The sequence below is a fragment of the Clinocottus analis genome, unplaced genomic scaffold (assembly GCF_023055335.1).
Source record: "Clinocottus analis isolate CAN_PGR_092001 unplaced genomic scaffold, fCliAna1.0.p SCAF_2, whole genome shotgun sequence".
Classification (NCBI taxonomy): domain Eukaryota; kingdom Metazoa; phylum Chordata; class Actinopteri; order Perciformes; family Cottidae; genus Clinocottus; species Clinocottus analis.
In genome coordinates this window covers 21,247,688-21,274,122 of record NW_027175931.1, presented here as the reverse complement: position 1 = coordinate 21,274,122, position 26,435 = coordinate 21,247,688, and the positions used below count along the sequence as shown (strand labels likewise).

The 26,435-nt window shown below is 36.9% G+C and overlaps 2 protein-coding genes across 7 annotated transcripts in view; both read left to right on the top strand.

Moving 5' to 3' along the window:
* trpc4b (transient receptor potential cation channel, subfamily C, member 4b) overlaps positions 1-2,177 on the top strand; it is a 7,955-nt gene extending 5,778 nt beyond the window's left edge. The window contains exons 6-11 of one of the 3 annotated variants that reach the window (XM_068584678.1): positions 1-174; positions 264-458; positions 724-765; positions 903-992; positions 1,079-1,328; positions 1,440-2,177. The exon at positions 1-174 is cut by the window's left edge and continues 22 nt beyond it. In XM_068584678.1, the coding sequence (XP_068440779.1) occupies positions 1-174; positions 264-458; positions 724-765; positions 903-992; positions 1,079-1,328; positions 1,440-1,555 (867 nt within the window). In that variant the 3' untranslated portion in view covers positions 1,556-2,177. Of the gene's footprint in view, positions 175-263; positions 459-723; positions 766-902; positions 993-1,078 lie in introns of all 3 variants that reach the window. The other 2 variants (XM_068584676.1, XM_068584677.1) reach the window with 2 other exon arrangements.
* A 2,896-nt stretch (positions 2,178-5,073) lies between these two features.
* Positions 5,074-18,335, top strand: postnb (periostin, osteoblast specific factor b). Of its 4 annotated transcripts, XM_068584682.1 has the most exons (22): positions 5,074-5,202; positions 5,703-5,801; positions 8,871-8,935; positions 9,144-9,301; positions 9,379-9,543; positions 9,638-9,784; positions 10,104-10,245; positions 11,324-11,536; positions 11,668-11,802; positions 12,462-12,610; positions 12,756-12,892; positions 13,077-13,207; positions 13,313-13,443; positions 13,710-13,812; positions 13,943-14,010; positions 14,364-14,409; positions 14,519-14,545; positions 14,930-15,082; positions 15,168-15,215; positions 15,654-15,710; positions 15,799-15,837; positions 17,045-18,335. In XM_068584682.1, the coding sequence occupies exons 1-22, from the start codon at positions 5,087-5,089 to the stop codon at positions 17,071-17,073; spliced, it is 2,358 nt and encodes a 785-aa protein (XP_068440783.1). In that variant the 5' UTR covers positions 5,074-5,086; the 3' UTR covers positions 17,074-18,335. The 4 variants fall into 4 exon arrangements, with proteins under 4 accessions (XP_068440783.1, XP_068440780.1, XP_068440782.1 ...); XM_068584679.1 differs by lacking the exons at positions 5,074-5,202; positions 5,703-5,801; positions 8,871-8,935 and having other exon boundaries at positions 9,228-9,301; positions 17,042-18,335; XM_068584681.1 differs by lacking the exons at positions 5,074-5,202; positions 5,703-5,801; positions 8,871-8,935; positions 15,799-15,837 and having other exon boundaries at positions 9,228-9,301.
* Positions 18,336-26,435: the final 8,100 nt, after the last annotated feature.

Below are 26,435 nucleotides of genomic sequence, written 5' to 3'. Positions count from 1 at the left end.
TTATTTTGGTCTGTATTTGGCCTGATTTCCCTCCATGTGACCAATGTGGAACCACGCCATGAATTCACTGAGTTTGTGGGCAGCACCATGTTTGGCACGTATAATGTCATCTCTCTGGTCGTGCTTTTGAACATGCTAATTGCAATGATGAACAATTCCTACCAGCACATTGCTGTGAGTGCTGCAGCTTACATATTTTATAGTTTTACTTAACTTATTCATTTTGTATTCTTTAGCAAAATTCTGTTTCATGTTCTTTTTAGGATCATGCCGATATAGAGTGGAAATTTGCAAGAACCAAATTATGGATGAGCTATTTTGAAGAAGGGGGAACTTTGCCATCTCCATTCAATATAATACCAACTCCAAAGTCAATTTATTATTTCTTTGGATGGATAAATACTCATTTATTTAAAAGAACGAGTCTAAAAAGGCTTGAAACCTTTGAAGCTTTGGGGGTAAGAATGTTTATACATATTTGTTTTGATCCATGTTGTCATATATGTATTGTTTATGTATTCAATGCCTCGTAATATAGACTCAAAGCGGGTGGCCCCAAAAGAATGAAGAGTAAATTGCATTACCTGGTTTCTTCACTTCATTTTATAGTCACGAAATTAATCTCTAGCATAAGACATCCAATTAAGAAGGAACAAATAAAGTCAAATCAATTCACCCTAAAACTAAAAGAGCATGTCACTTGGTTATCATTTTTTGTTTCAGAGACGTGCGGCTGAAAATGTAAGATTAAACCACAAGTATCAGGTATAGTGACCTATATTAGTTAATGAACTGTAAAGATTTAAATGTGTTGTTTTGGACATTGGCCATTTTTGATAAACTTTATTTAAAAACCATTCCATGTTTTTTTTTAACCTCAAGAAATTCTGCATATTTTTTAGGAGGTTTTAAAGAACCTCATGAAGCGCTATGTTGCAGCAATGATCCGAGATGCCAAGACAGAGGAAGGTCTAACAGAAGAGAATTTCAAGGTAGTATGCAGTCGATGACTAAAGTTTTTTTTCTTCATTTCCGTATTATCTCTGCTGTTTAATATCTGGTTCTCCATAATTGATAGGAGCTCAAGCAGGATATCTCCAGCTTCCGCTATGAAGTCCTCGGAATGATGAAGGGTAAACCTCAAAGTGGGGTCACAAGTAGTGTTTCAAGCTCCAACTTCGCTTACCCTGGAAACTCATTCAAGTATTCTCCCAAATTCCTTACTGATGACCTTCAACAGAAGCTGAACGTGTTTGACATGACCTCCCCCACACTGCAGAGCTCTGTGGGCTCTAACAGGCAAGCACACGGTTTGGTTGTTCTGTCCGGCATAGAACAGACTCAAGATGCCGAGTCCCTCCAGGGACAGACACCCTCTCAGAAATATGATTCAATATACTTCGAGGAAGATAAGGCGGGATTTGGCGGACAAAACCAAGAACACCTTCAGAATGAGAGAGTGATTGTTCAAGTCTTAGAGAAAGTGGACAAGGACATTCAGGAGATAAAACATACTGAGGAAGTCAAAAATGGACCAAAAAAATACAAAAAATAATTTGTTTTTAATGGAAGGATTTTGGTAATGTTTTCAAACATTTTGGGATTGTAACTTTCCATTTTACCATTTGTGAAACAGTTTATCAAAAATACTAATATTATCTCATGATTACAAGTTAAACTATACATGCAGTTACTATAGTATTGTATAATGTAATTTATATAATGATGTAATATTATGTTATCTCACACTATTCTATACACATTCCCCTCTGATTGAGAGAAGATACAACACATCTTACAGCGGACTGACCTTAGTAAGGGCTAACTTGAATTGTGAAGCAAGTTTGTTATTCCTATTTTACCATTGGCATTTAATTCCAAAGAGCCCTGACACCCTGCTGCCTCTTCTACCATCTTCCACCTTGAACTGTCTTCTGACTGTGATATGCAAATGCTTCTTCTCAAAGTCTATAAAAAAAAAAGTTCTATTCATTGTATGCCGACAGTATCCATTTTTCCTCCACTGAGTTAACGGATGTTGTATATAACACTGGAACAAATCATATCTTTAATGTGGACCAATTATACAGTTGATTAACTTGCAATGTAACAACTAGAACGTAGGGTTAGCTTCTCCTTTACTCTTCCCTGCCCTGTTTGCAGGTGTGAGCAACACATTTTACTCCTATTCTGTTTTTTGAGCAGAAGAAGCATACAACGCAATGTAATTAAATTAATCTGCAAATAAATAAGGGAATGAAAATGCTCCTAATTATTTTGTGTTTCCTTTACAACACAATATGTTGCCACCTCTTGTAAGACGCTGTACTCTATCCATTTTAAAACAGAAGTTGGCACAAGTTGGCCTTTTATTTGATTTGATTTCCTTCTTGAATGTTCACTCTCATGTTGTTTACTGCAGAAACGTTTTCAGTAAATAGTTTACCTTCAAGAGTGGTTGTGTATACAGTGGTCCCTCGTTCACATAGACATCCACCCAAGACATTTGTCTCTCTTTGTTTATCAAAGGAGAAGATTACCAAAAAGGTTCTGCGCACTCTGTTGTTTCAGAATTAATGCTCATTTGGTACATTATCCACATCCTGCATGCCTGCCAATCATAAAACAATTCTGAAAAGTGCTTTTATGCATGTTGATGTTAATTTAAAGTACCAATCAACAACATTTAGAAGCGTTACAACTGTTAGAATGTAGCACTTCCCACTGATTGTTTTTTCCATCTCCCTCTAATGATTTTGTATATATGCATAGAATGATTATCTTGTGTTAAATTGGTACTTTGTCAGGCATTAGGCGCCCTCTAGTGATGTGCAATAATGTAAAATACTTGTGGAGTGTTGTGGGCTAAATGAAGATATGTCAACATGGCAAAACTGTATAGACATTGTACACCCACATATGAACAGTAATTTGAAGTGAGTTTTATTTTTTTGCGGAACAATCACATATAGGTCTTACATTGAGTTTGTGGTATAGTATTACTGTATTGCATTAATACAGTGTTTATGGATATTAGTGTCACAGAAGAGTGTGATGTTCTTTATTGGCACCAGCAATACATTCAAATTCCACTGTTAAACTATTTATATAAAGCAATCAAAATACCACGTGAAAATACGAAACAATGGTCCGAAGCTAAAATAAAAGACAGCCCATGATAAAACAAAGGTTTAACAACGTGTATTAAAAATGGAAGGAACTGCGCAAATGTACCCACAAAATGTGTATGAAAGCGAGGGATTCAAATGGTCCGCATTTCATTATCACTGCAGCTGGTTCATTATTCCTCCATGCAAGCAAGTACAGAGTCTTTACTTTACTTTACTTAAGTTGGAATATGAGGATTGTAAAGTTAATGTATTCCAGTCTTTCGGAGAAGAAAAGGCTGTGCAGGGATTTAAGGCGTAAGTGTTTTTTTTTTTTTTTACAATCATTGACTAATCAAGGTCATAAGAGGCTCGTTGCTTTGAAAGTAATATATTTTTAAATGGGAAAATGGTTTGCTGAATGGTTCATTTTCAGGTACTTAACATGTTTCCACACACTGGTTAAAAATACAGAAATACCAAATAAGCATCGATAGCAAGTGGTTTTCAGTCTCAGACCTGTGCTGCAGGATTGGATCTAGCTCTTTTTCCTTTTCTAACAATACATGGACTTGGCCAGGGGGACCTTTCTTTCCTCCGCACATTTGTAACATCTGTCTAGCCAAGAGATTGAAGAACATGTGGCAGAGTGAATGCTATCCTGTAAGTAACAACGCCCACTGGTAAAGCTTAACAACAGCTGCACTTTTAGAACATATAATGTTTGATGCCACATGCAATTTAGCTTATTAATAAGGAATCAAGAAGATCCAAAAGCAGATTATAAAGAAGCCACTTTGATATGTTTGGCATTGAGAGCTTATTATATTTTTCTTCAAATAATTCTTGGATTTCACATGTGAAATGGATGTGCAATGTGAGTCAATTCACAGACTATGTAAGATACGATAGCTTTGTGGCTTTGAAAGGCTCTTATGGGAACTTAAAAGCAGTGATGTGGTAAAGGTACGAGTACACATTATTAGATTTAAAAGTGAAAAGAACTGAGACTTTATGACTATGTTTAGGTGTTATGTTTAGGTGGTCTGATCCACTGATTGTTTGGAAGTCTTTCATATTTTAAATAGTGGTTAACCTCAGTACTAATTGTCGCTCCAATATATGATAAAAACAATTGAAAATATGAATAATTTAAAGTAGTGATGTTTTTTAAATACTCACTGCCTGTACTCTTTCCCACCACTTGGTGGAGCAAACTACATTCTAAAAGATTCATGCAATCAGCACTCTGGCATTTGTTCAGAGCAAAGATTATGCTATGTTTCTTTTTTGTGGTCTACCGGACACTTTTACCGAAATGATGTGGCTGGATTTTGCATCCCATAATCGCTCTAAAAATGTGCAGAGCAGTGAGAATTATATCTACTTAATACATTGGTTTCAAATCAAAATTTCACACCTGTAACTTCTAAAAAAATATTAATTAAACAGGTTAAATAAACATGGTTGGAATTTTGTTTTTACATGCCAAAGCTTTCCGTGAGAAATGCATACAAATCTGTGCATCTTTAAAAACATATTGTGAATGTGATGGGATGACTTTTTGTTAGATGGTCCTCCATAAAAGAAAAAGAAAAAAAAAAGAAAGCGTACTGCTAAAATATCTTTTATCGGCTCTGTTTTTAAATACATCTTAAAAATGTTCTTGTTTTATTCTGCTCTGTAGCACTTTGAAATTGCTAAAATATAAAGTGCAATACAAATAAAATGTATTATTATTATTATTATAACTTATTTAAATTATAATAATCATAATTCATCACGCACACAAAGAAAATATTTTTAAAAAACAGCATACTTGTATATAGATTGTTTTTTGAGAAGTTCTGGGTGGCCCTTGCATGCATGAAATGCTGCCATCCTCCATGAGTGGAGGTTGAGACTTGTCGTATATAAACTCCCACTCTGAGTCTGTTCCCTTCACTTTGGGTCTGGAGGGGCTAGCTTAGAAATCAAGAATGAGGCTCCTTTTTGTAGCTGCCTTTGCACTTTTTGTGCTGTCCACATTTGACGAGGCCGAATCTTCTTATGACAAAATTGTTGCCCACAGTCGCATCCGTGCAAGAAAAGAAGGGTGAGCTTATCAATGTTTTTTATTATGAACATTTTTATACCCTTGTTATGTCATGTTAGTTCATTTTGCATGCAAAAGTATTGAGCCCTGAGCATAATAGTAAGCGTTGCTCATATCATTTTGGCTTATTTGTCTGCTAAATCTGTAATATTTTAATGCAGTCACACTTGTTTTAAAAATATAAATTGTTAATTTCATGACATATGTTTTTGAATAACATTACACCTTAATTGGAAAAGGTGCAAACCAGCAGGGTTAGAGTTGTCAAATTATAACCCAAATCTGAGAAACCAATTTCATATCCAGCAGGCATGGATGCTGTCATTATTAATATTTTACTGTCTGGTTTCAGAAGCAGCAGGGCCAATTATACAAATCTTTCCTTTTGACAGTCTGATGTCTAACCAAGGAGGGCTGTTTATCACATACTCAGTCATACTCCTGTGTTTCACCTGCTGATTAAAGTTCTGTTCCTTTTTTCTACCCTCTGTTCTCATCAGACCCAATGTCTGCGCGCTTCAGCAAGTCATGGGGACCAAGAAGAAGTACTTCAGTACTTGTCGTAATTGGTACCGAGGGGCCATCTGTGGAAAGAAAGCGTAAGTGCTGTTTTATGTTTCCATTACGACAAGTTATTTCTCGTTTTCAGATATGAACATTCAAAGCAAATTCAATGACTAAAATGATTATCCTGAAAGTCAGTTTTGTAACATTTTTAAAAATGTAGCATACTTTTCAATGTCTGCTTTTTCTACTGCTTCTTCCTGGAAGGTTTCATGGAAACCTTAATGTTTCCATAGAGACAGACATCTGCTATCTTGCTTTGAATAAACTGCTGCTTAAAATGAAAAACACATTTATGGACACAGCCCTACATCCTTTGTGTTGGAGACTGTCCTGTTCGATCCTATAAACTGTGCGCGAAGGTTTTCATAAGTTAGGAAGCCTGGTCGCTGTTGAGTGGTGAACCACTGATTCCAGGCTATGATGTGGCTGCAAAATGTTGACTGTATTCATGAATGGAAAAGCGGTCATTCTAGACAACCTCTTTTTTCTCTTATTATTCCAGCCCCTTCAGCACTTTTGTGTTTAAACATGGATTAAAGCCATGCCTATTTTACAGTCTCTCTCTTCCTCTCTCTCACACACACTCACAGCCACAAACGTTCAGCTTGCCCTTGACGTTAGCATTATGTAAAAGTCATGCTTGGCACTCTAAGTAGGCTTGGTTATTTATGATAAATACACACTGCTAGTTGACCTTGGCAAATTATAACGTTGGAAACAGACAAATGATTTTATCTATTTCAATGGTAGCCTGAAATGAGATCAAGGAATCAATTTAAAAGACAACTGGGCTATAGTTTAATTCACACGGTGGACTGCATTAATGATTTACATTGATTATAGTATTATGATGTCCTGAAATTACAACATACAACTAGTCATTTAAAAAAATAAGTTTGAGCTACACTCATTTATTCAAAACATAGCTGCACTAGTGACAAGCATGTTCTTATTAGTTGATGAAATTTACTTTTACGATAAATTGAAAATAGTTTTTGGAACACAAATTATTTTACCTTCCCCAAACAAACATTGAAATGTATGTATTTCAATTCAACAATTATATCTATACGAGTTTTAGCCAGCATGTTGATAACAAAAGCAAACAGTCCAGCTCTTCATTATGAGTACATACACATTTGACATCAGTAGCTATGTCCCATACTGGTTTTGACCAATCCGAACATAATCAATCAAGTTTATTTGAAATGAAATTGGTATAACTTATGCAGCAAGCTTAATTTTTGTATAAGATATAATACAACAAGACATCTCTCCTACAATACCAGATAAGCAGCAAAAAATATTAAAAGCTTGAACATGGAAACAAATCACTGACTCACCGACCAAAATGATCTAATATGGCTTGGATGGCAGTTTTTACAGTGGTGTCTGGCAGATGATACTGTGCAACTTTAATTAGGAAGCCAAAGTACATCTACTTGTTCCAGGTTTCACTCAACAAATTAGATAATTTCGGCTTCCAGATTAGTTCTTCAAGAAAAAACATTGTACAACCGAACATCCAAACTGCCCATTAGTGATGGGTTGAATGAGAATAAAGCCACATACAGCTAATAATATGTTTGACAAAATTATCATGGTTCTTGGAAATGTTATTTTGTCGAGATGCTGACAAGTCAAACGTTTCCTACGCCCCGGCCAGATACCCCCCCCCCCCCCCCCCCTCTGTGGGAGAGCAGCAGAGCGAGGGTTTTGCTGACTCTGCCCCAGTAGAGCTTGTGTGATCTCAACCCCCAACTCCATTCAACTTTGATTCAAATACAGCTGTTAAAGATTTGCAGTCAGCCATGCCCAGAAGCCTCGGTCTGTACCCTGTCTGAGCAAGTTGAAATATGTTTTCCTTTCTCTTCTTTTGTTTTTGCTGTGTTGGAATCTCACTATTAGAGGTACAATTACTGCACGGCTAGCATCCTTTAGTCATCTGATCATTCAATCAAATTATGTCTCATCCTGCAGCTGTCCTGGTGTGCACCTGCGAGCAGTTTTAGAAGAACTGCTAAATCTTGATGCCGTCCTCATCTTCCTTCTCTTTTTGTGTCAAGTAGAACCAGTGTGGTTCACTCGCACACACAACCAAATAAAATGCTACTTGTTACATTGTGCTATAAACAAGTGATCAGTTTTTAAAAGACAAAAAAAAAAGAAAGATGTTTTTACTATTTGTCATGATTATTTAATTTGTGCGGAGCTGATTAACAGGGAAAAGAAGCAGCTTTGAGTTCTACTGGGCAGTCTACAGTAATGAACTCCCCAGCCAACTCTGTTCTTTATATATTGTGGTTTTTTTATTGGTGTTAGTTGTTTAAGGTGAGATGTCTGGTTTTCCAAGAGCTGGAAACAATGATATAGTTCCAACATGTTCAAACCTGATGACCCAAAAGGTTTAGTCATGTTTATACGTAGCAGCTGCACTTTGAATTTTACTACCCTCCTCGGGCTACATTGCCCATCACTATTTACAGTAGAGGTCCGACACAGCTTCTCACATGTTTTTCCAATAGCTAATAAACATATATCACTTGTGTCAAATATATATAAAATAAATCACAATAGTTATCTCACTAAATTAAAAAAGAAAAATGCTTTTAAACTCCTGGTGACAATTGAATATTGGGGTTTTTCAGATTAGCTCAATTGTTTCCATAAAGATCACCAAACCCTTTAAATGATCCTTGTCACCCAAAATTTCCTCAAATGCAAATGTAATTAGACTGCAGCTTTTTCGAGGCCAAAATGTTTCTGCGGTTAACCAAATAAGTGCAATCGTTCAAATTAATTATTTAGCTTCAAAAGGAAAGTCTTGCTTTAAATCTTCTACTGTAATGGTAGCATAATCCTCAAGGCCTCTCCATTAGGTTTTGGCCAAAGCTGTATTTTCACATGGTCTCTTGGGTTATAAAGGATATAATGACTAACATCTGGAAACACTGAACACACCAAAGTGGAAAGATGATTCAACTCAAAACATGGCAGACCGAAAAAAACAAAACATTATTACACAACAAAGTTGCTGTTAGGGTATGTGCTATTTATTTAGAATGGTACCCACATTTGTAATTTGTGTATTTTGCTTGCAGGACTGTGCTTTATGAGTGCTGCCCAGGGTACATGAAGTTGGAGGGCATGCGTGGTTGCCCTGCAGGTACAGTGGGTTAAATATTACATTGTAGTCTGTGTATATTGGTTAAATTAATTGTAGAAGTTGTACGTTAGTTATGAAATTAGACAAAGTAAACTAGATAAGGATGTTGAAGCATACTTTACACACATGTAGAGCCTTCCTTTTAAGTCAATTATTAGAATGTCAGGCTGACTAATCTAATAAAGCTTATTTTACATATTCTTCTTAGTGGCCCCAATTGACAATGTGTATGGCACCTTGGGTCTGGTGAAGGCCACCTCAACCCAAAAATATGCTGAGGTTTCAAAGCTAAAGCCTGAGATTGAGGGATCTGGATCCTTCACCTTCTTTGCCCCCAGCAACGAGGCCTGGGATCTTTTAGATGACGTGAGTCAAGAACAAAATTAAAAGCTAACAGGTCTCTCTCTGTGAGGTTTTAACATCTCATTTTCCCCACCTATCAGGAAATGAGGGGTGCACTGGTCAGCAATGTCAACATTGAACTGTACAACGCTCTGCATTATCACATGGCCGACAAACGCTTCTTGACAAAAGATCTAAAGAATGGAATGACAGTCAACTCAATGTACAATGACCTTGGTCTCAAAATTAACCATTACTCCAATGGGGTAAGTATTGTCATTCAAGATTACCATAGCTGTCCTGTTGTAGTTGTGCTATAAACACTTTTCCGTGGTATAACATTGCATATGTTATGTGCAGGTGGTGACTGTAAACTGTGCTAGGATTATCTATGGCAACCAGGTGGCCACCAATGGAGTTGTCCATGTCATTGACCGTGTTATCAGCGCCGTTGGAAACACAATCCAGGATGTCATTGAGGTCGACGATGACCTGACAACTCTGAGCGTGAGTATATACATACAGGGATAGACAAAATAATGTAAACATCAAGTACGAGGATTCTAAAGTAAGTGCTAACGCACTACAAGTCATTAAAGTAGAATGCAAGCAAGCAGAGCAATTGAGAAAATGAGTTAAAAACTAGACTAAAACTTATAGGGAATTGAAAAACACATGCAGAGTTTGCATTTGCAATTTAGTTACTTTAAAATATATTTTTCAGATGATAAGATGGTTTTGTCTTTCTCCTGCAAATATTTTTACTGTAGTCTATTGTATATTTAGGTACATTGAACATAATCCTTGTGGTAAAATCACCATATAGGATGTGGCTCAAAACTCTGGATTGTTGGAGAAGCTGGGTCAACCCGGACATTACACTCTCTTTGCCCCAACCAACGAAGCCTTTGAGAGTCTGGGCAGTGAAGCGCTGGAAAGACTTCAGGGCGACAAGGAGGTCCTCATGGGTAAACTAGACTTTTATTCTTAAAGGTCAAGGCCTTCTAAAACATTGTATTGGAGACCGATGATTTTTATAACTGTTGCAACATGAATAAGTCAACCATTAAGGGATTTTCTTTTCACATATTCAGCTTTTTCCAACTCAAAACAGATGACGTCGCAATTGATCTGGAACTTACACATATTTGGCAAGCGAGTTTGGTCAAAAAGTAATAAAAATAAGTCGCAAGTTTTAAGTCACACATGATATTGTTAATGGAAATTTAAACAATGCATCACATCATTTGAAACCTTTTGATACTTCAGGAGTTACCGGTAAACAGGCTTGATATACTGGAGCTTTTAGTATTTTTCTCAGACATTTTGCAAGAATTGTACCACCATAATCGTCAATCGTAGCTAAGTTAAAGTTCCCAAATATACAGTGACCGTAAACACTTGACAAATCCAGGAAAAAAAAAGAAATTTCACTTCCACAGAATCTCCACTTGTTTTGTGTCAACACTGAGTAGAAGGAAACATCTGCGTTATTGAGCAAGCTGTTCAAATTGGCAACAACCCAAAACCTTTCTATTGGTTAACAAATTGCCTTAGGATGTGAGATAAGACCATTTCACACAAAGTTAAACAGAATCGCTACAAAATAACAAGTCTTCTGCCTCGAGGACCCACAGGATCCAAAGGGTCCTCAGGTTCCCAAAGGATCCAAAGGGTCCTCAAGTTCCCAAGGGTTCCCAAGGGATCCAAAGGGTCCTCAGGTTCCCAAGGGTTCCAAAGGGATCCAAAGGGTCCTCAGGTTACCAAGGGTTCCCAAGGGATGCAAAGGGTCCTCAAGTTACCGAGGGTTCCCAAGGAATCCAAAGGGTCTTCAGGTTCCCAAGGGATATAAAGGGTCCTCAGGTTCCCAAGGGATCCTAGGGTTCCAAAGGGTCCTCAGGTTCCAAGGCATGTTATCCTCAGTTGCACTGAAACATGCAATGGAGCTTAAAATAGCCCACGTAGCCTTCTGACCAATGCTCCATTCAAATAAACATTCTACAACTAAACTATATATGAATTCAAAACTTTGTCTGACTTTTTCAGCTCTTCTGAATTTTCACCTTCTGGACTCAGTCCAGTGCTCTGAGGCCATCATGGCTGGCACCTCTTATGAGACCCTAGAGGGCAACAGTATTGAGATTGGCTGTGATGGTGAAAGTCTAACAGTCAACGGCATCAAGATGGTGCGCAAGAAGGACATTGTCACCACCAATGGTGTCATCCACCTTATTGACCAAGTGCTCATGCCAGACTCAGGTTAGACTTCCATCCTTTCATCTTATTTAAACATACCTGGTTTACTAAATAAACATATATTATGCCAGGTGTTTCATGTTTTTTCTGTAATCCATATTTTAATGCTGGTGGGATTATCTTTGTCCTTTCAGCTAAACAGGTGATGGAACTGGTAGGAAGTTCCCAGTCAACGTTTGGTGACATGGTGTCCGAGCTGGGCCTTTCTGCTGCCATGAGACCAGGCATTGAGTACACTTTGCTAGCTCCCCTCAATGTTGCCTTCAATGGTGAGCAAAATACTGTTCATTACATCCTGAATGTCATTATGTCATACATCATGAACACCCCTCTGTTTTTCATTGAGCACTTGGCTAAATATGAACCTAGGCTGCTCCACACTCAGTCACTGTCTGGAATAAATAATAAAACGGGATACTTTGTATTACCCCTTTGCATGCTATTAATGTACATATATGGAGCTCTGGGGAAATCATGCATTTATTAGACTACTGCAGGAGTTTTATACCATCTAAGACTAAATACTCACTCCCCCTGATAACATTCTTGGATTTCAATCAAAGGGAGGAAAGAAGTTTTGTGTCTTTAACATGAATGTGTAATTGATCAAGGCAGAATACTTTTTTCTTCAAAGGCATATCATTTAAATGGATGCACAAGCATGCAAAAGCAACTGAAGCTGAATGTAACAGAATAGTCAAGCTGTAAATTATTGCATGTACAAGACAGCATGTCTCATGATTTATAGGTTAATGTGGCCCACCTACAGAACAGATAGGTCTTTGCAAACAGAATTGTTACTGCTGCTCTCTGTACATTATGCTCAAAATGAAATAAATCTAAATGCCTCAACATACAAAAGCCAAAACATTAGACGTAAAATTGACATTGTCGCTGGTATTATTCATTTTCATTGGGAAATTTACAGATGAAGTGATGTCCATGGATCAGTCGTTGCTCAAGATTATCCTGGAGAACCACATCTTGAAAAGAAAGATTGTCCTGGGAGAGTTGTTCAATGGCCAACGGCTGGAGACCATTGCTGGAAAATTTCTGAGAGTCTTCATCTATCGCACAGTGCGTCTTCTTCTATGAAGTTGTGCCCACAAATTGTGGCTATGTGCCACTAAACATCCATTGTACACATTACCCTTGTTATTTTAGCATACATCTTTGAGACATAATGAACCCCTTGTCTTTAACTTGTGGATTATTTCTGCAGGCTGTGTGCATTGAGAATTCCTGTCTGGTAAGAGGCAGTAAAGAAGGAAGCAATGGGGCCCTTCATCTCATGAGGACTCTGTTGAAACCAGCAGAACAATCTATGTTTGAGATTCTGACAGAAAATGGAGGGTTCAAGTAAGTGAAGATCAATGTTGTGTTGTGAAAATGGACTGTGGTATTAAAATGCAGCACAACCACATATTTCTGTATCTTTCCATTTAATCAGCATGGCACATATGGGAATCAGAAAGTGCTGTTGTTGCAATATGTCAGTGGGTTCTGTAACAGCCAAGTTACAGTTTTCTTGTCTGTGCTGCAGGATCTTTTTGTCTCTGATGGAACATGCTGGCTTGACAAACCTGCTGAAACAGGAGGGAGACTTTACTCTGTTTGTCCCAAGCGATAAAGCTTTTGCTGGTTTGAGTGAACGTGATTTTTCTTTGCTGAAGAGTAGGTCTTTAATACTAACTTTAGGAATATGTTTCAAGCCATTATGTTGCCAGTTGAAAATTACAACAACAACCATGTAATATGTTTGCCAATTCTTTATTTCAGGTGACATAAATGCTCTCAGAACCATCCTTTTGTATCACATTAATAATGGTATCTTCATTGGTGGTGGTTTGGAGACTGGGGTGACAAACCTTCTCAAGTCTCTTCAGGGCAGCAACCTTAAAGTGATGTTTGTAAGTATTTAGAACAGCAAGAGTTAACATTTATGTGTCAATAAACTTACTATTAAAGTTATCTTAAATTATAAAATGTATTTAAATTATTCATTGAGGTTATGATAGTTTAGATCATTATTATCTTATACAATCTCATCCTGAATTTTTAAACTCAGTAACCTTAGCAAACTAATAACATTATTATCTGAAGAATGTAGTTCATTCCTCATTTTAAAATACTGATTAATTTGTGTTTTTCTTGTTTGTAATTGTTTCTCCCGCAGGCAAACAACTCTATGCTTGTGAATTCTGTCCAAGTCCCTGACTCTGATATCATGGCCACAAATGGAGTAATCCACTTCATCAACCACATCTTGTATCCTGGAGGTAAACATTTTACGCTGTCAATTTTGTTAATATTCCTTTTGTAAATCTGTCAAGACGTGCACTCTCTGCACTTCATTTAGAACTGTTGTAAAAGGCCCAACCTAAATTAATGCCCTGCTCTTTCTTTTAGATATCCCTGTTGGAAGCCAGGACTTTCTCATGCTATTGAAGAGGCTCATCACTTACATGCAAATCAAGGTGTCATATCAAATATGTACTTCTAGTTATTAAAGCTGTGTGACTTCAAAGGGGCAGAGTGTAGTTGTGTGTGTACAGGTGTTGTTGTTTCTTATTTCATCTAAAATTGCCAAAATTATGATTCATGCAACTCAACGTAGAGAACAAGATCCTGCTTGAAAACCAACTGTGCACAGCTTCATACTGGTTGTTTTGAACAAGGGCTTTTCTGACTCAGAAGTTGGTTTCTTTATCTTTTACAGATTTATTGACAATTGCATTTGGTTTGCAGTATACACAAAAAAATGACTATGGTCATACTGTACATGTTGTCAATGTGTAATCAGCTTTAACACTTTTTTTTTTTTTTACAGTACATTTCAGGGTTCAGATATCAGGAAATCCCCCTTACATTTATGAGTAAGTATCAGTAATATGCTGTTTATTTTTTTGTATTTTTTATCTGTAAAGAATTTTGAAAAGCATTCTTCACTCTTAATAATGTCTTTATATTTCCTGTTGTCATTAGAGAGGATCGTCCAAATCGTCCAGGAAGGTACAGTAACGACGATAAACATCTGTCTTCTATGTGGTTAATAAAACAGTTCAATTCATATAATTGAGGAAAAACTAGTCAGCTTCCTGCTGAATTGAAACATGCTGATCAATCACTTTTTGTCAATTCATGCTCAAAACTCATTTGCAACGTTAAACAGCTTAAGTACTAATCAGAGAGCAGGAAAGAGTATTTTGTATCTGCTGCTGGCTAATAAGCGTACCAGTCAGCAATTATTACAAATCACATTTTTGTCTGAGCAAACGTTTTGATCCAATCAAAAGTCGCTATCTCTATGCACTCGAAGGATTCTCTGTTTTGAAGGTCAGTGCTGTGCTGCCTGCAATGTCTATGTCGTGAAGCATGTCTGTATTTCTTTTATAGTTCCTGATGTAACCAAAGTGACCCGGGTTATTCAAAGGGAACCCGCTATCACTAAAGTCACCAGGGTCATTGAAGGGCAACCCTCCATCACCAAGGTCACCAGGGTCATTGAAAGTCAACCCTCCATCACCAAAGTTACAAGGGTCATTGAAGGTAAAGATGTTTTACTTGAATTCATACGTCAATAGTTTTATATCATTCGTCGTCTCACAAACTTGTGAATTGTTGTCATCTGCAGGCCCTCAGTTTTCAGTTGGCACGGGAACCACCAGCATCTCTCTGGAAGGTTAGTTAAACTATTCATGATTTGAACACAGACATTTCAGGATGAGTCGATAGTTATGTTTAGCATTGGGGCTTATTGTTTTAGTCTGTTGCTCTCTTCCCTGCAGTGGAAACCATGCTTGATTTGTAGGAAAATATGTGTGTCTATCTCTTAAAATATTAAATAATATAAATTAGATTCATACTAGTTCAAGTAAGTCCACTTTTAAAAATTCCAAATTAATATAATACAAACTTCAATGGAAGCTAATGAGGAACATCATGTAAACATCATTAAAGTAAGCTGTTTAAGCTCCTATTTAGGTACAATTGGAATGTTATCATGTCTATATTAAGGCTAAAATAACCAGAATTAGGGCTACATTTCTAACAGCACAATACAATGCATTTTTGTACAAAATAATCCAAATTCACAAAGCATGGTTTCTTTTTCCTGCAGGAACTGATCTTTCAAACATTGAGAGAGAAAGTGAAAGACTTGCCCAATTTGTCCAAGGTAAGTCTTATCAGTAAGTTTATCTCAGTACCTTGGAAAGAATAATTTATATAAAATGTGCGATTTATATGTTTGTTTGCCTTTATAGACGGTAGTTCAAGAAGAACCTCTTCCCGGGGAGTTTTAGGTAAAGATAATCAGCTAATCTACAAAAACCTGCATTAGTAATAAATGCAGCGTAGCCTGATAGCAAGTTCAGACACTCATCGTGAGTTTGCTGCTATATTGTCATGGCCTTTTGGTCTCCCTGCATCATTTATCCAACACACCCCTTCTATTATGGTGGCTGTAAGGAATAATTAAACATTTTGAGTAATGTAATGTGTTTTGCTTGGAGTTAGATGAGAAGATGGATACTACTACGGTCAAGAATATGAATCTTCTCAACTAACTTTTGGCAAGAAAGAAATTAAGCACATTTCCCAAAATGTCTTCCTATTCCTTTAAGCCAGTGGTTCTTAAACTTTTTCTGTCACGCCCACTTTGGAGAAAGAAAAATGTTCAGGCCCCACAATTTTTGAGACTCTTCCATCCGTGCTTTTTTTAATTAATAGATTAAAGAAAATTGAAATCCCTTTCAAGTAAACCAGATTGCTCCATCTGACAAACACTAATAACATGTGCAATCACTTTCTTAAACAATGCAAATGAACTTATACATGTGCAAAACAATAACTAATATTTGGCAAAAAGATTACCAAGGAAGCCGGTTGGATCACTGTTTTCTCCCCATAGTTTCATGTTGATGTGTCCTTGAGCAAGGCACTGAGACCCCAGAGCTTCACAGCAGCACCAAGCTCCTTAATTACTAAGGATGGTAAAATGCAGAGAGTAATTCCCCAACTGTGGGATAAATAAAGGATTCTTACATTAAAAGAAAAAAAATAAATAAGAATCTGCATCTCCCCCCGCGTCCCACCTGTAATACCTCCGCGCCCCACGAGAGGGTCGCGCCCCACAGTTTGAGAACCACTGCTTTAAGTCGACTGTGTTGCTGCTCCATCTTTTGCTGACATGCTTGCGGTTGCGTCCACAAGGCCCAGAGGAACACTGTGCTGATACTTAAGACTAATGCCGCTGCAGCTGCCGTTCATACTGTATTGCATTGTATGAGCCCCACCTCCATCTCAGCATCCACCTGTCAGCTTGAAGTCAATATGCCTCCGTATGATTAAAGTTATAATCATCACCTCCTGCTGTGCCAAGCTTAATGTTCCCTCATGGGTATCAGAGCCTACATTCAAAACGTCTATGCCATGCAAACATATTATACATTCTCACAATAATCAATTGCACTTGAGTTGGTGAACTGACATGTATTTGTTTTTCAGCAGCAGGCAACAGGAGGAGAGGAAGGGACTGAGCATGGACGGATGACAACATCAACCATGTAAAGACAGAGAGAGAACCAAACCCAGAGATGGAAACTGGTCTTTTTATTATGGAATACCTTTAACATGTCGGTGATTTCAAATGTTTAAAACATTTTTGGGGATGTATCTATTATGAGTGTGCAATGCCTGAAAAGAGTTCAGCATATGTAAACAGCATTCAAATAAATATTTTGGCATGACTTTAAAGTTCTGAGCAACTCAGGGTAAAACTATTTTGTTTTAATCAAAGCCATTAGAGGAGCTATAAAAACATGTGAGTTATACACTTCAAACTTTGGCTAGGTGACGGTTAAAACAAGGAGATTTTACAAGCAGCATGGGAAGATTTATAGATCTCAGCATGATAAAAAAAAAAAGAAAAAGAAATAATGGTGTGTTTTTTTTTAGATTCAAAAAATTTTGTACGCATCTGTGGCTGGAAATTGTTTAAGGTTTCATGTAAATTTTGTCTATGCCTATATTATTTGGAAACAGCGGATTCTTTCCTTCCTATACATTTTCAAATAAAGTGCCTTCTCTTATATGCCAATTTAAAAAGGCCATCTGAATAAATTGTTGTTTGGAGTCATTTCTAATGTACTTGGAAGTGTGGTTCCTTCTCAAAGCCATCTTTCCAATCTATGTGAAAGAGCGAGCTGGCAGCACACATTTGGAAACTTAAAAGACAGTATGTATAATTTTAAATAAAGTGGGTTTAAAGTATGGAAAGTATGTACCTAAAATTGGATACAAAACATGTATAAATGTATGATGCTCTTGTCTCTCATGCATCATAAACATACTTATACACAGATTCCCAACGTTTTTATCTAAAATTATGTATGAAGAGGGTAATCGTGCGATTGAGAGCAAGTTGGAAGAGAGCAAGTTGTTTTCCTAACTTTTTTTGGAACATTGTTATCGAACGTTCTCAGAAAGTTATAACCCTAATGTTCACTTTGCTTTCCAAACGTTCTTGGAACATTGTTTGCGAAACATTGTCACTGCGTTATTTTCCAAATGTTCTCTGGAACGCTTGCGGAGCGTGTATTTTTTTTTAAATTTTCTTCTAAGCATTAAACAAAATTTTCTTTTTTTTACGAAAATATTTCAGTGCAATTTTTCATAGAGCGTTCTTAGAAGCTTATATTCTGAACATTCTTGGGACGCTGTTTTCCTTGCGTTTCTGGCAAGTTGTTTTGCTTAACGTAAAATAGAAAAATAAAGACATTGGTCATTGTTGTTTCCCTGACATTTTCTAAAACTTATTTTCAGAACAATCTCGAAACAGAACAAGAATAGAATAACAACATTTTGTTGAATAAGCAATCCCATAATTAAGTGATATAAGTATGACAAAAAAAGAAGGTAGCCCTAAAACCCCGTACCAATACATTCATATATGTACTGGTTGCTTCAATATGTAAAACGTGCTTGCTTTACTCGGGGAGTTTAGTGTCTTGTCCATGGTCTAGTCCTGTGTAACGAGGTTCATGTTGCCAGTGACTGCCCCTAATTCAGTTTCAGTTAAATACCCTAAGCTGCACAAATACTTTATGGCAGTATAAAGAAATAATTGACATTAAGTTGTCTTTTGTGGGTTGGGAAAACAGTCTCCATGAGTCAACATTTGAAAGTATTTGCCTGGTTGAGCGTGAATGTGATATTTGCCTTTTCATTAGCACTGTATCAATCACGTATCAGTCACTGTTCCATTATATATACCAACAAAGATCAAGTGACTATTTAAGCTAACCACTATAGTAACATGAAAGTCTTTCTGCTGAGATGTTGAATAAATTATGCAGTCAGACGCAGGAAATAAAAATTGAGAAAAACATCTGCTGGAAGATTCTTTAGCTTTTCCAATTGGTTTTGTAATGTCCACACTGTAATCTCCCAGTTAATTATGAAATAGTTTATTCGACTGCTGATATCATCAAAAATGTATTCAAACTTCACTCAACAGTTTCCACTGCTCATCACTATAACCAATAGGCAGCTGTCTGCTCATTCTCAAGTGCAATCACACAGAAAACATATTTATTTTTAGTATCCTTTTGCCGAATGAGCTTTTACTTATCTGTCGGGGTTTAATTGTTTGTAATTTTGTGGCAATGTACTAACGGCATGAGTTTTAGCAAAGTTGCATCCCACTGCACATGCTTTTGTACAAAACACAGTTTTTTGTATGTTCTTACTGCTTCAGAATTAAGTTTGCATGTTCCATCGTATAATAGCATTGTATTACCGAAACAGGCCCGACAGAATAAGAAAGTGTTCCAGGAACCAATAATAAATTATTATTTTTTGATTATGTACATACTGTGCAATCACATTATCCATATATTTGGTTGTAACTAACTGATCATTTTAGTTGTGAATGATCCAAATAAGGTTCAAGTTTATTTCGTCACACTCCACACTGCAGTAAGTTTATATATTTAAGAAAAGTATGAGAATGGTGTAATGTCCTTGATGCAAAACAGACATTAACCTCATCTGCCCTACAATATTTGGAGTTCAGGGAAGGTTCCCATCTGTTTTTAATATGCCAAAATCATTCATACATGTGTGAGCAATGCATGAAAACTCTCTGGGCCATGAAATGTGTGCATAAGTGAATGCCGTGTATGCTGTTGTGCGAAAGTAACTTAATCTCCAAAGAGCTGACATGTTCCTGGCACAGTGCTTAAGTCTTGGATTTGTTTTCCCCTTAGTGCCGTCAGGTATAGACTTGGCCACAATAAAATAAAACCTGTCTTTATTCACATGAGATGTGAGGTATGATTGTGCCCTATGTGCCCATCCCTAGCTGTAAAGTTCTTTGAAATATACTTAAAAGCAAACATGAATCAATATAAGCCTACTAATTTTTGAGTAAGAGTTCAAGGTCAGAGAAGTGTTTCTTTACCTTGAATCACCTCTAAACCACCAAGTCATCGAAACGGACAAGTTGACTTTTAAAACGAATGAGTGAAGTACTTATTTTTTGCTTAAATGTAAATGAGCCGTTTTTGTTTTTTAAGTTTAGACTACTGTCCTAACCCTCTAACTAAGAAGCAAAGAATACACAATCAAATGTTTGCTGGCCTCCTAGCCGGTTTGGTATCACATGAGCTGTTAAACCAACCTAACTAACACTAATAACCGCTGGCGTAATTTGGCATTTTAGATAGTTGATAAAGATCTGTAGAGCACAACGACTTGTGTTTTCCATATTTGCGTTATACAGAGAAACAGATTCAAAAGTTACATAGTCCGTCATGGTCAGACTGCCAGGAATCCTTGCCAGAGCGACGTAAATGGAGTCCAATAAATAGTCCTCGCTATATTCAAATAAAATATTTTGCCAAGAGTTTTATATACTCTAATGTTACGTGGCTAAACATCTTTCTCTCTAGAAGTGTATGTTGTATAAGTATGTCTTTAGTTTATAACTATATGTCTGAAACATGCAAATTTAGTTTCCAGTCATGAATACCAGTATGTCACATAATATTTGGGCTGCTTGAATGATGCATGGGAGGAAGATTATAGGTTTATCCCCAGGGTAAAATGTATTCCAAAAGTACATATTTTCTTCGTCTAAAAATGAATAATAACCTGTTTTAATCTCTCTTGAACCGCACATTATGTTGTTGTTGTTTTTAGCTTTAAGTTAACCCTATATGTTTCAGATGTTGTTGTTTTTTCCCCATACATTTTTACACTAAACAGATCATTATTTCTTTGACGTAAACATTAATGCTGTCTAGAGATGGATGAACTATTCTTGGACTGTTTTCTGGTGCTGGATTAACGCTTTCTATAAATTACATAATAGCCTCACTGATTTAGCCTGGTATTCATATACTGACTGTTTAAACTGATTGACAAAATCTGTGATAGGGCAGCAATTCAGAAATGTGGCTACCTGTGAATATACTGAACTGTATTTCAGGCTCATACAGTTTGATGCTATTAAATAATAATAAGTATTCATGTGAAAAATTGTTATGGGTTGAAAAGTTATTGTTGGATTTTATGCTGTCATTTTTGTATACACATGAGTTTTGTGTGATTTCTGTTTTTTGTTTTTTCATTATACTTCATGATATTAAATGCTTATGTGTGTCATGTTTTACCTCGAGCAAGAAAAGAAAATCCCCTATTGGTCAATATAGTCCAAATTTAAGCAAATGTACTTTTTAGATATGATAAGGAGGTTTGCATTTGCTTAAATGGTCTGGCTATTTGGAAAAGTCATGTTCCCTACACAATCTTTCTGTTTTTTGATGATACTGTGATTTATATAGCATATATTAAAACATGTGTAATTTCATTATGCTTTATACACGTAAATGTAAGATTGATTGAGTGCTTATGGACAAGTGCTTTTGGACCGGCCTTTCTGTACATTTCAGATTTTTTTTTTTTTCAAACTAAGCCTTTTATCGGTACATAATGAACTTTCCCCCTCATCTGTTTCCCAAAATGTTTCTACTCAAAGTTGTTCTGTTTAATTTCTTTTGAAGATGTCACTGGGAGTGTTCCTATCGTATATGATTTTGCACCTCACATGAATATATTCTCTCAGTGCTGAACTATACTGTAATACATTATCTTAAGACGGAGAGACCACAAAAAACAATATGCGCAATTTTACCACCTGCAGCTGCAGTATCATGTTTTCCCTTAAATTCCATTGCAGGCTCAATGCACAGGAGGGATCAACAACAGCTTGCCTGACAGCTTGTCCAACACAGGCACATGAGGGACATGTGTTGGACAAAAGTTATCCAACTTGGAATCTGCAGTCCAACTGGACTGAAATGCTTAAATCTTAAATCTTTCCAAAGACAAAAACAAGGACAACTTTCATGTAGTGTCATATGTTTATAAGTTCTCTGATAGAATAAGATCCAGTTGCTGCATTTTTCTTATTTTCAACACATGTTACCATTGTTACCACTTGTTTACCAATGATGCATTTCTTCTGAACTCCATTCACCATATGTGCAGTTGGGCTTTTGAACTGTTGACACATTTGGATTTATTACCGGACGGCTGACAGCAGAAAGCTTCTGCGTGCCGATGAAAGGACACCTGAGGATACGATGATCAAAATCAATCTGGTTAAAAAGCAATTAATCACCTTCAGGTTGAACATCTTTCGATACCTGGGCCAACCCAAAAAATGTTAAATTGCCTGTACTTGTCATGAGCCCTGTCACAATGAGGATGTCTAAAGCCTGCAGAATTAGTTTATACTGTAGGTCATTGCAGGTCATCAAATGGTAATTTATACAGTAAATTAAATGGCAGTCTGGAAGCCTTGTTGGTATTATCTTCTATCGTTACTGTTTCACTGTCCTTTTCAACCTAGAATGAAGTTCAACAGCTAGTAAATGCTTTTTATTGCTACTTTAGTGCTTTAAAGAAGAATTTGGTCACTTGTCTAAATATGAATGTAGAAAGTCTAGTTTGAAAATGAACACGTTGCTTTCCCTCCTGCGTTGCAGACATATATTGGACATGGGAGGCATGACACACTTTATTTTAACAGGATATTTATGTGAGCACTCTTGGCTCTAGTGACAGCAAGGGAATGTATTATTATTAGAAAAGAGCAACACTGTTAATTATAGCATAGCCGACAGACCATGCACAGGTTTAAGATCTTTTTTTTCTCTTTTTTTTTTAAACCCTCACCCTCATGGAAAACATCCCGGCATATCCCGCTGCCACAGGAAGACCTGCAGTGCAGTGATCAAGTGTGTATCTAAATGGTGTATCCAGATGGTGTAAAATTACCTGTCGAATCACTTAGTGATGTAACTCCTCCTCAAAATATTATTTCTCACAACTTTTACCTTTTGGCTAATATCATTAGATAACATTATCGGGAAGTAGATGAACAATTCAGTAGCTTAAGGGGGCATTCAACGGCTTTTACATATCAAGACCATGGTTATTTGTCACTGAATGCAACGTTTTCCATCCTATTGCCAGGCAAGACGGTCAATATTTTCTGCAAAACCACCTTAATACATTCAATGCCAATGATTTGGAATCCTCAGTTTCTACAAAAACTGCACATAACAAATATAATATGGTTAAGGTTACAAAAGAATGATTATTGTAAATAAAATGGGAACAGCAACATAAAAGGCAAATAAAACACCTGATGCATGATCAGTGAACAGTTGTGTTACAGTTAAAACAATGTCAAAAATGAACTATAGGTATGTAACAGGAAACAAACTTAAATCTCGTGCATAAAAGTCTGAGGAGTTACATGCTCATCCTCCACAACAACCTCACCATTCTTACTTTCTGCCTCGCTATAGAATACCCAATAACTGCTTGACCCTTTGATAAACATATCTCTCTAATGTCTCGGGGCGTGGAGGAATAATACCTTGCATTAGGGAAGGCTATCAAGTTGCATAGTGGGAAATGTAACTCTTTAGATGCTCGAAGTCTCTTAAAACAATAACTTTTACTAAATTACATTATTATGTCTTTTTTATTTTCAGTCAAAACCAAGTATACCGCTTTGTTTTGTTGACAGTTACAATGCAACAGAATAGATTTATGAACGTATACAGAGAAAGGAAACTCTGAATACTAAGACACAGTACCTCAGGGAATTGTGTTTAAAACTATACATTGCACGTGAATTCATAACTAAGCCAATAATGCACAGGTTCACAGTCAAATCACTGTTCATCACAGGCTACTCATCAGGCTTTTGTTTTTGCTGCTGGTTACAGGTGTGGGAAGGCAATATTTCACTCTGTTCCTTCAAGATCAGTTCGCTCGCCAACAACACTCCCCTTCCCCTCCTCCAGCAATTCCTGGGAGTCATGAGCCACGTAGACGGGATTCCCTGTGCCTCGTGGTTCAGATTTCCCGTCTGCCGTTTCCTCTCTGTCCAGCCTGGAGAGGTATGATGCTTTGGGACTTGGCTCGGTGTGTCTTCATCCCTGCACGGGGGCAAACTTCATGGACGCACACAAAAAAGTAAACGATATCATAATCTTGCCAACTAACTGAATCATAAACTATACTTTATAACATGAAAGAAAAACAATCCCCAAAAGTTGTTTCTCTGTAGAGTACCTGAGGTGAAAGGAGCAGATTTGCATTATGTTTTATGCCTGAACTCACCTCATCATGGACCGCAGCCATCATCCCATATGGCGTTTTGAACCATGATTTAAACCCACAGTGTATTTTGAGTCCAAGAAAGAGTCTTCAAAGGAACTGGAAATTGCTGGAAATTGTGTACAAAATAATGCACAATAAATTTAGAATTTTCATAAAAACTGATCACTTGGAAATGAATACCTCATTGGAGACAGCGAGCGTAATTAAATATGTGGTGAAATGTTTAAAGGTCCTCTTTAGACTTGTTTTGAGATGTACACAAAAAGGTATCTGCTTTAAATTTGGTTATTTGCCTCTGATATGTAACTGACTGCAAAAGTCCAAGTGCGAGATAAAAGATGACTCCTACTTCATTTAACGGTCTATTCCGTGTCTGTGCTCTGGACGCTTTGAGTTTGCACACTACACTTCTGGAAGCTGCATGTTGGTCTTTGATTGGTTGCCAAACTGGTTGTATGAGGACACAAACTCCTGCTTGTATATACAGGCCATAAACTTAGATTTAATGTGAACAGAGAGAAACTTTCCCCCTTCGGCAGATCAAGTTGAAAGTGGCCTTCCACTTTCAAACTCTGCTGACTGCACATACAGGACATCATCCTACACCGTATAGGTCAAACATCCGAGTGATGCAACAATACACACAATCATTTTTAGCTTTGGGACTTTAAACTTTAAATCTCTGTGGGAAATTTCAGGAGATAGGAGATCTCGAAATGTAATTTTGTGTGATTCAGCACAGTACTTTAGAGTCAACCATAACCATAACTGGTTATAGGGTACATATTGGATTATAATGCCTTTAAAACCTGCTTCTGCCATGTTATTCATACATTTTTCAATGTATGAATTTTTGAATGTCAAGTCGTGTCAGTCGCTGCAGTGAGAATCAATTGTTTTAATTGTACCCTTGAGATAAGACAATATAGAGATCCACACCTACATGCAGCTGATGAATTCCTTTCTTTGTGCTGGCCTGCTGAACATATCTCTATTTTCCACTCATGGAAATGAAGCCAAGGGTGTTGTGATTCATGATGTGTTGAGACAAGTGGTGACAGCAAGATTTGTGTTGGATACTTAACTAAATTGTGGGTTATGCTATATGAGTTATACATACATTTGACTAGTATTTATGCACATCTGCTATCAGAAACAGGCAACATTAAGAAACCCCACCTCAAAGTGTATCTTTGTGTTGGAGGCTGTATTGTGGCTCAATGCTCTTTTTTGGACATTGCTTCGGTCTACTTTCTCTTTCAATAAATCCCTACTATATTATGCTGCATTCTGATAATGATGCTGAAAAAACTTGACATTTTATATAACTTGTCAGTTATGATGATAATGGAGGTATCTTTTCTTTTTGTTTAGGGATGCTTGGACTGAGAGAGTCCTTCAGTAATGTACCCCCATGAGGGGCTTCTGTTTTAAACATTTTACTGTATTCTGCTTCATTAAAAAAAACATATAATGTTTTACAAAAAGATCTTTATATATAAAGGAAGTTTTCTACAGATTTAAATCGAGTTAATGCAAGAGAAACCCTTGTTATGTAACTAATCTTTCTGTCTTTTAGATCCTTTGTCTGTCTTGATGTTGATGTAGCCGATCCGATTTGCTTGACCTTCTTCCCACACTTTCCTGCCAATGATATTTTACTGTCTTGGGAAACTGTACCAATGATGTTTGCATGTGTTTTTGAATCTTCCATGACTGGCTTTGTTATTAGTACAGCTCATCTACTTGATATATTTCCAGTATCGCCAGGGACTTGAGGTTCACACACATTCAACATGCAAATATGGCATTTGACCTGACTCAGAACTTCACTCAGATGAAGGATCATTTGTATTGTAACTTTTTAGTTTTTGAAAAGGATATGTGGTTCATTAGACCAGCTGGAGGCAAAGCCATTACATAAGTTTATGTTAGTGCAGTTCCTGTTTTGCAAATGCAATAAGCACATTTCTATGAGCTTTAGTGGGTTGAAGATAGCGTCTCTACTGCACTTACCGCTCTAGACTGGAAGTTTAAACAGAGTCGTACATCTTATGTAAATATCATGTTGCTAAGATTATACTTAAGCTACAACCATGTGGCCACAATTTACTAGTTGAGCTTTGCATGGACACAAATTAAACTGCCACCGTCCTCAATATTTTTTCTTGTTATTATAAATGTATGACCACAGAAA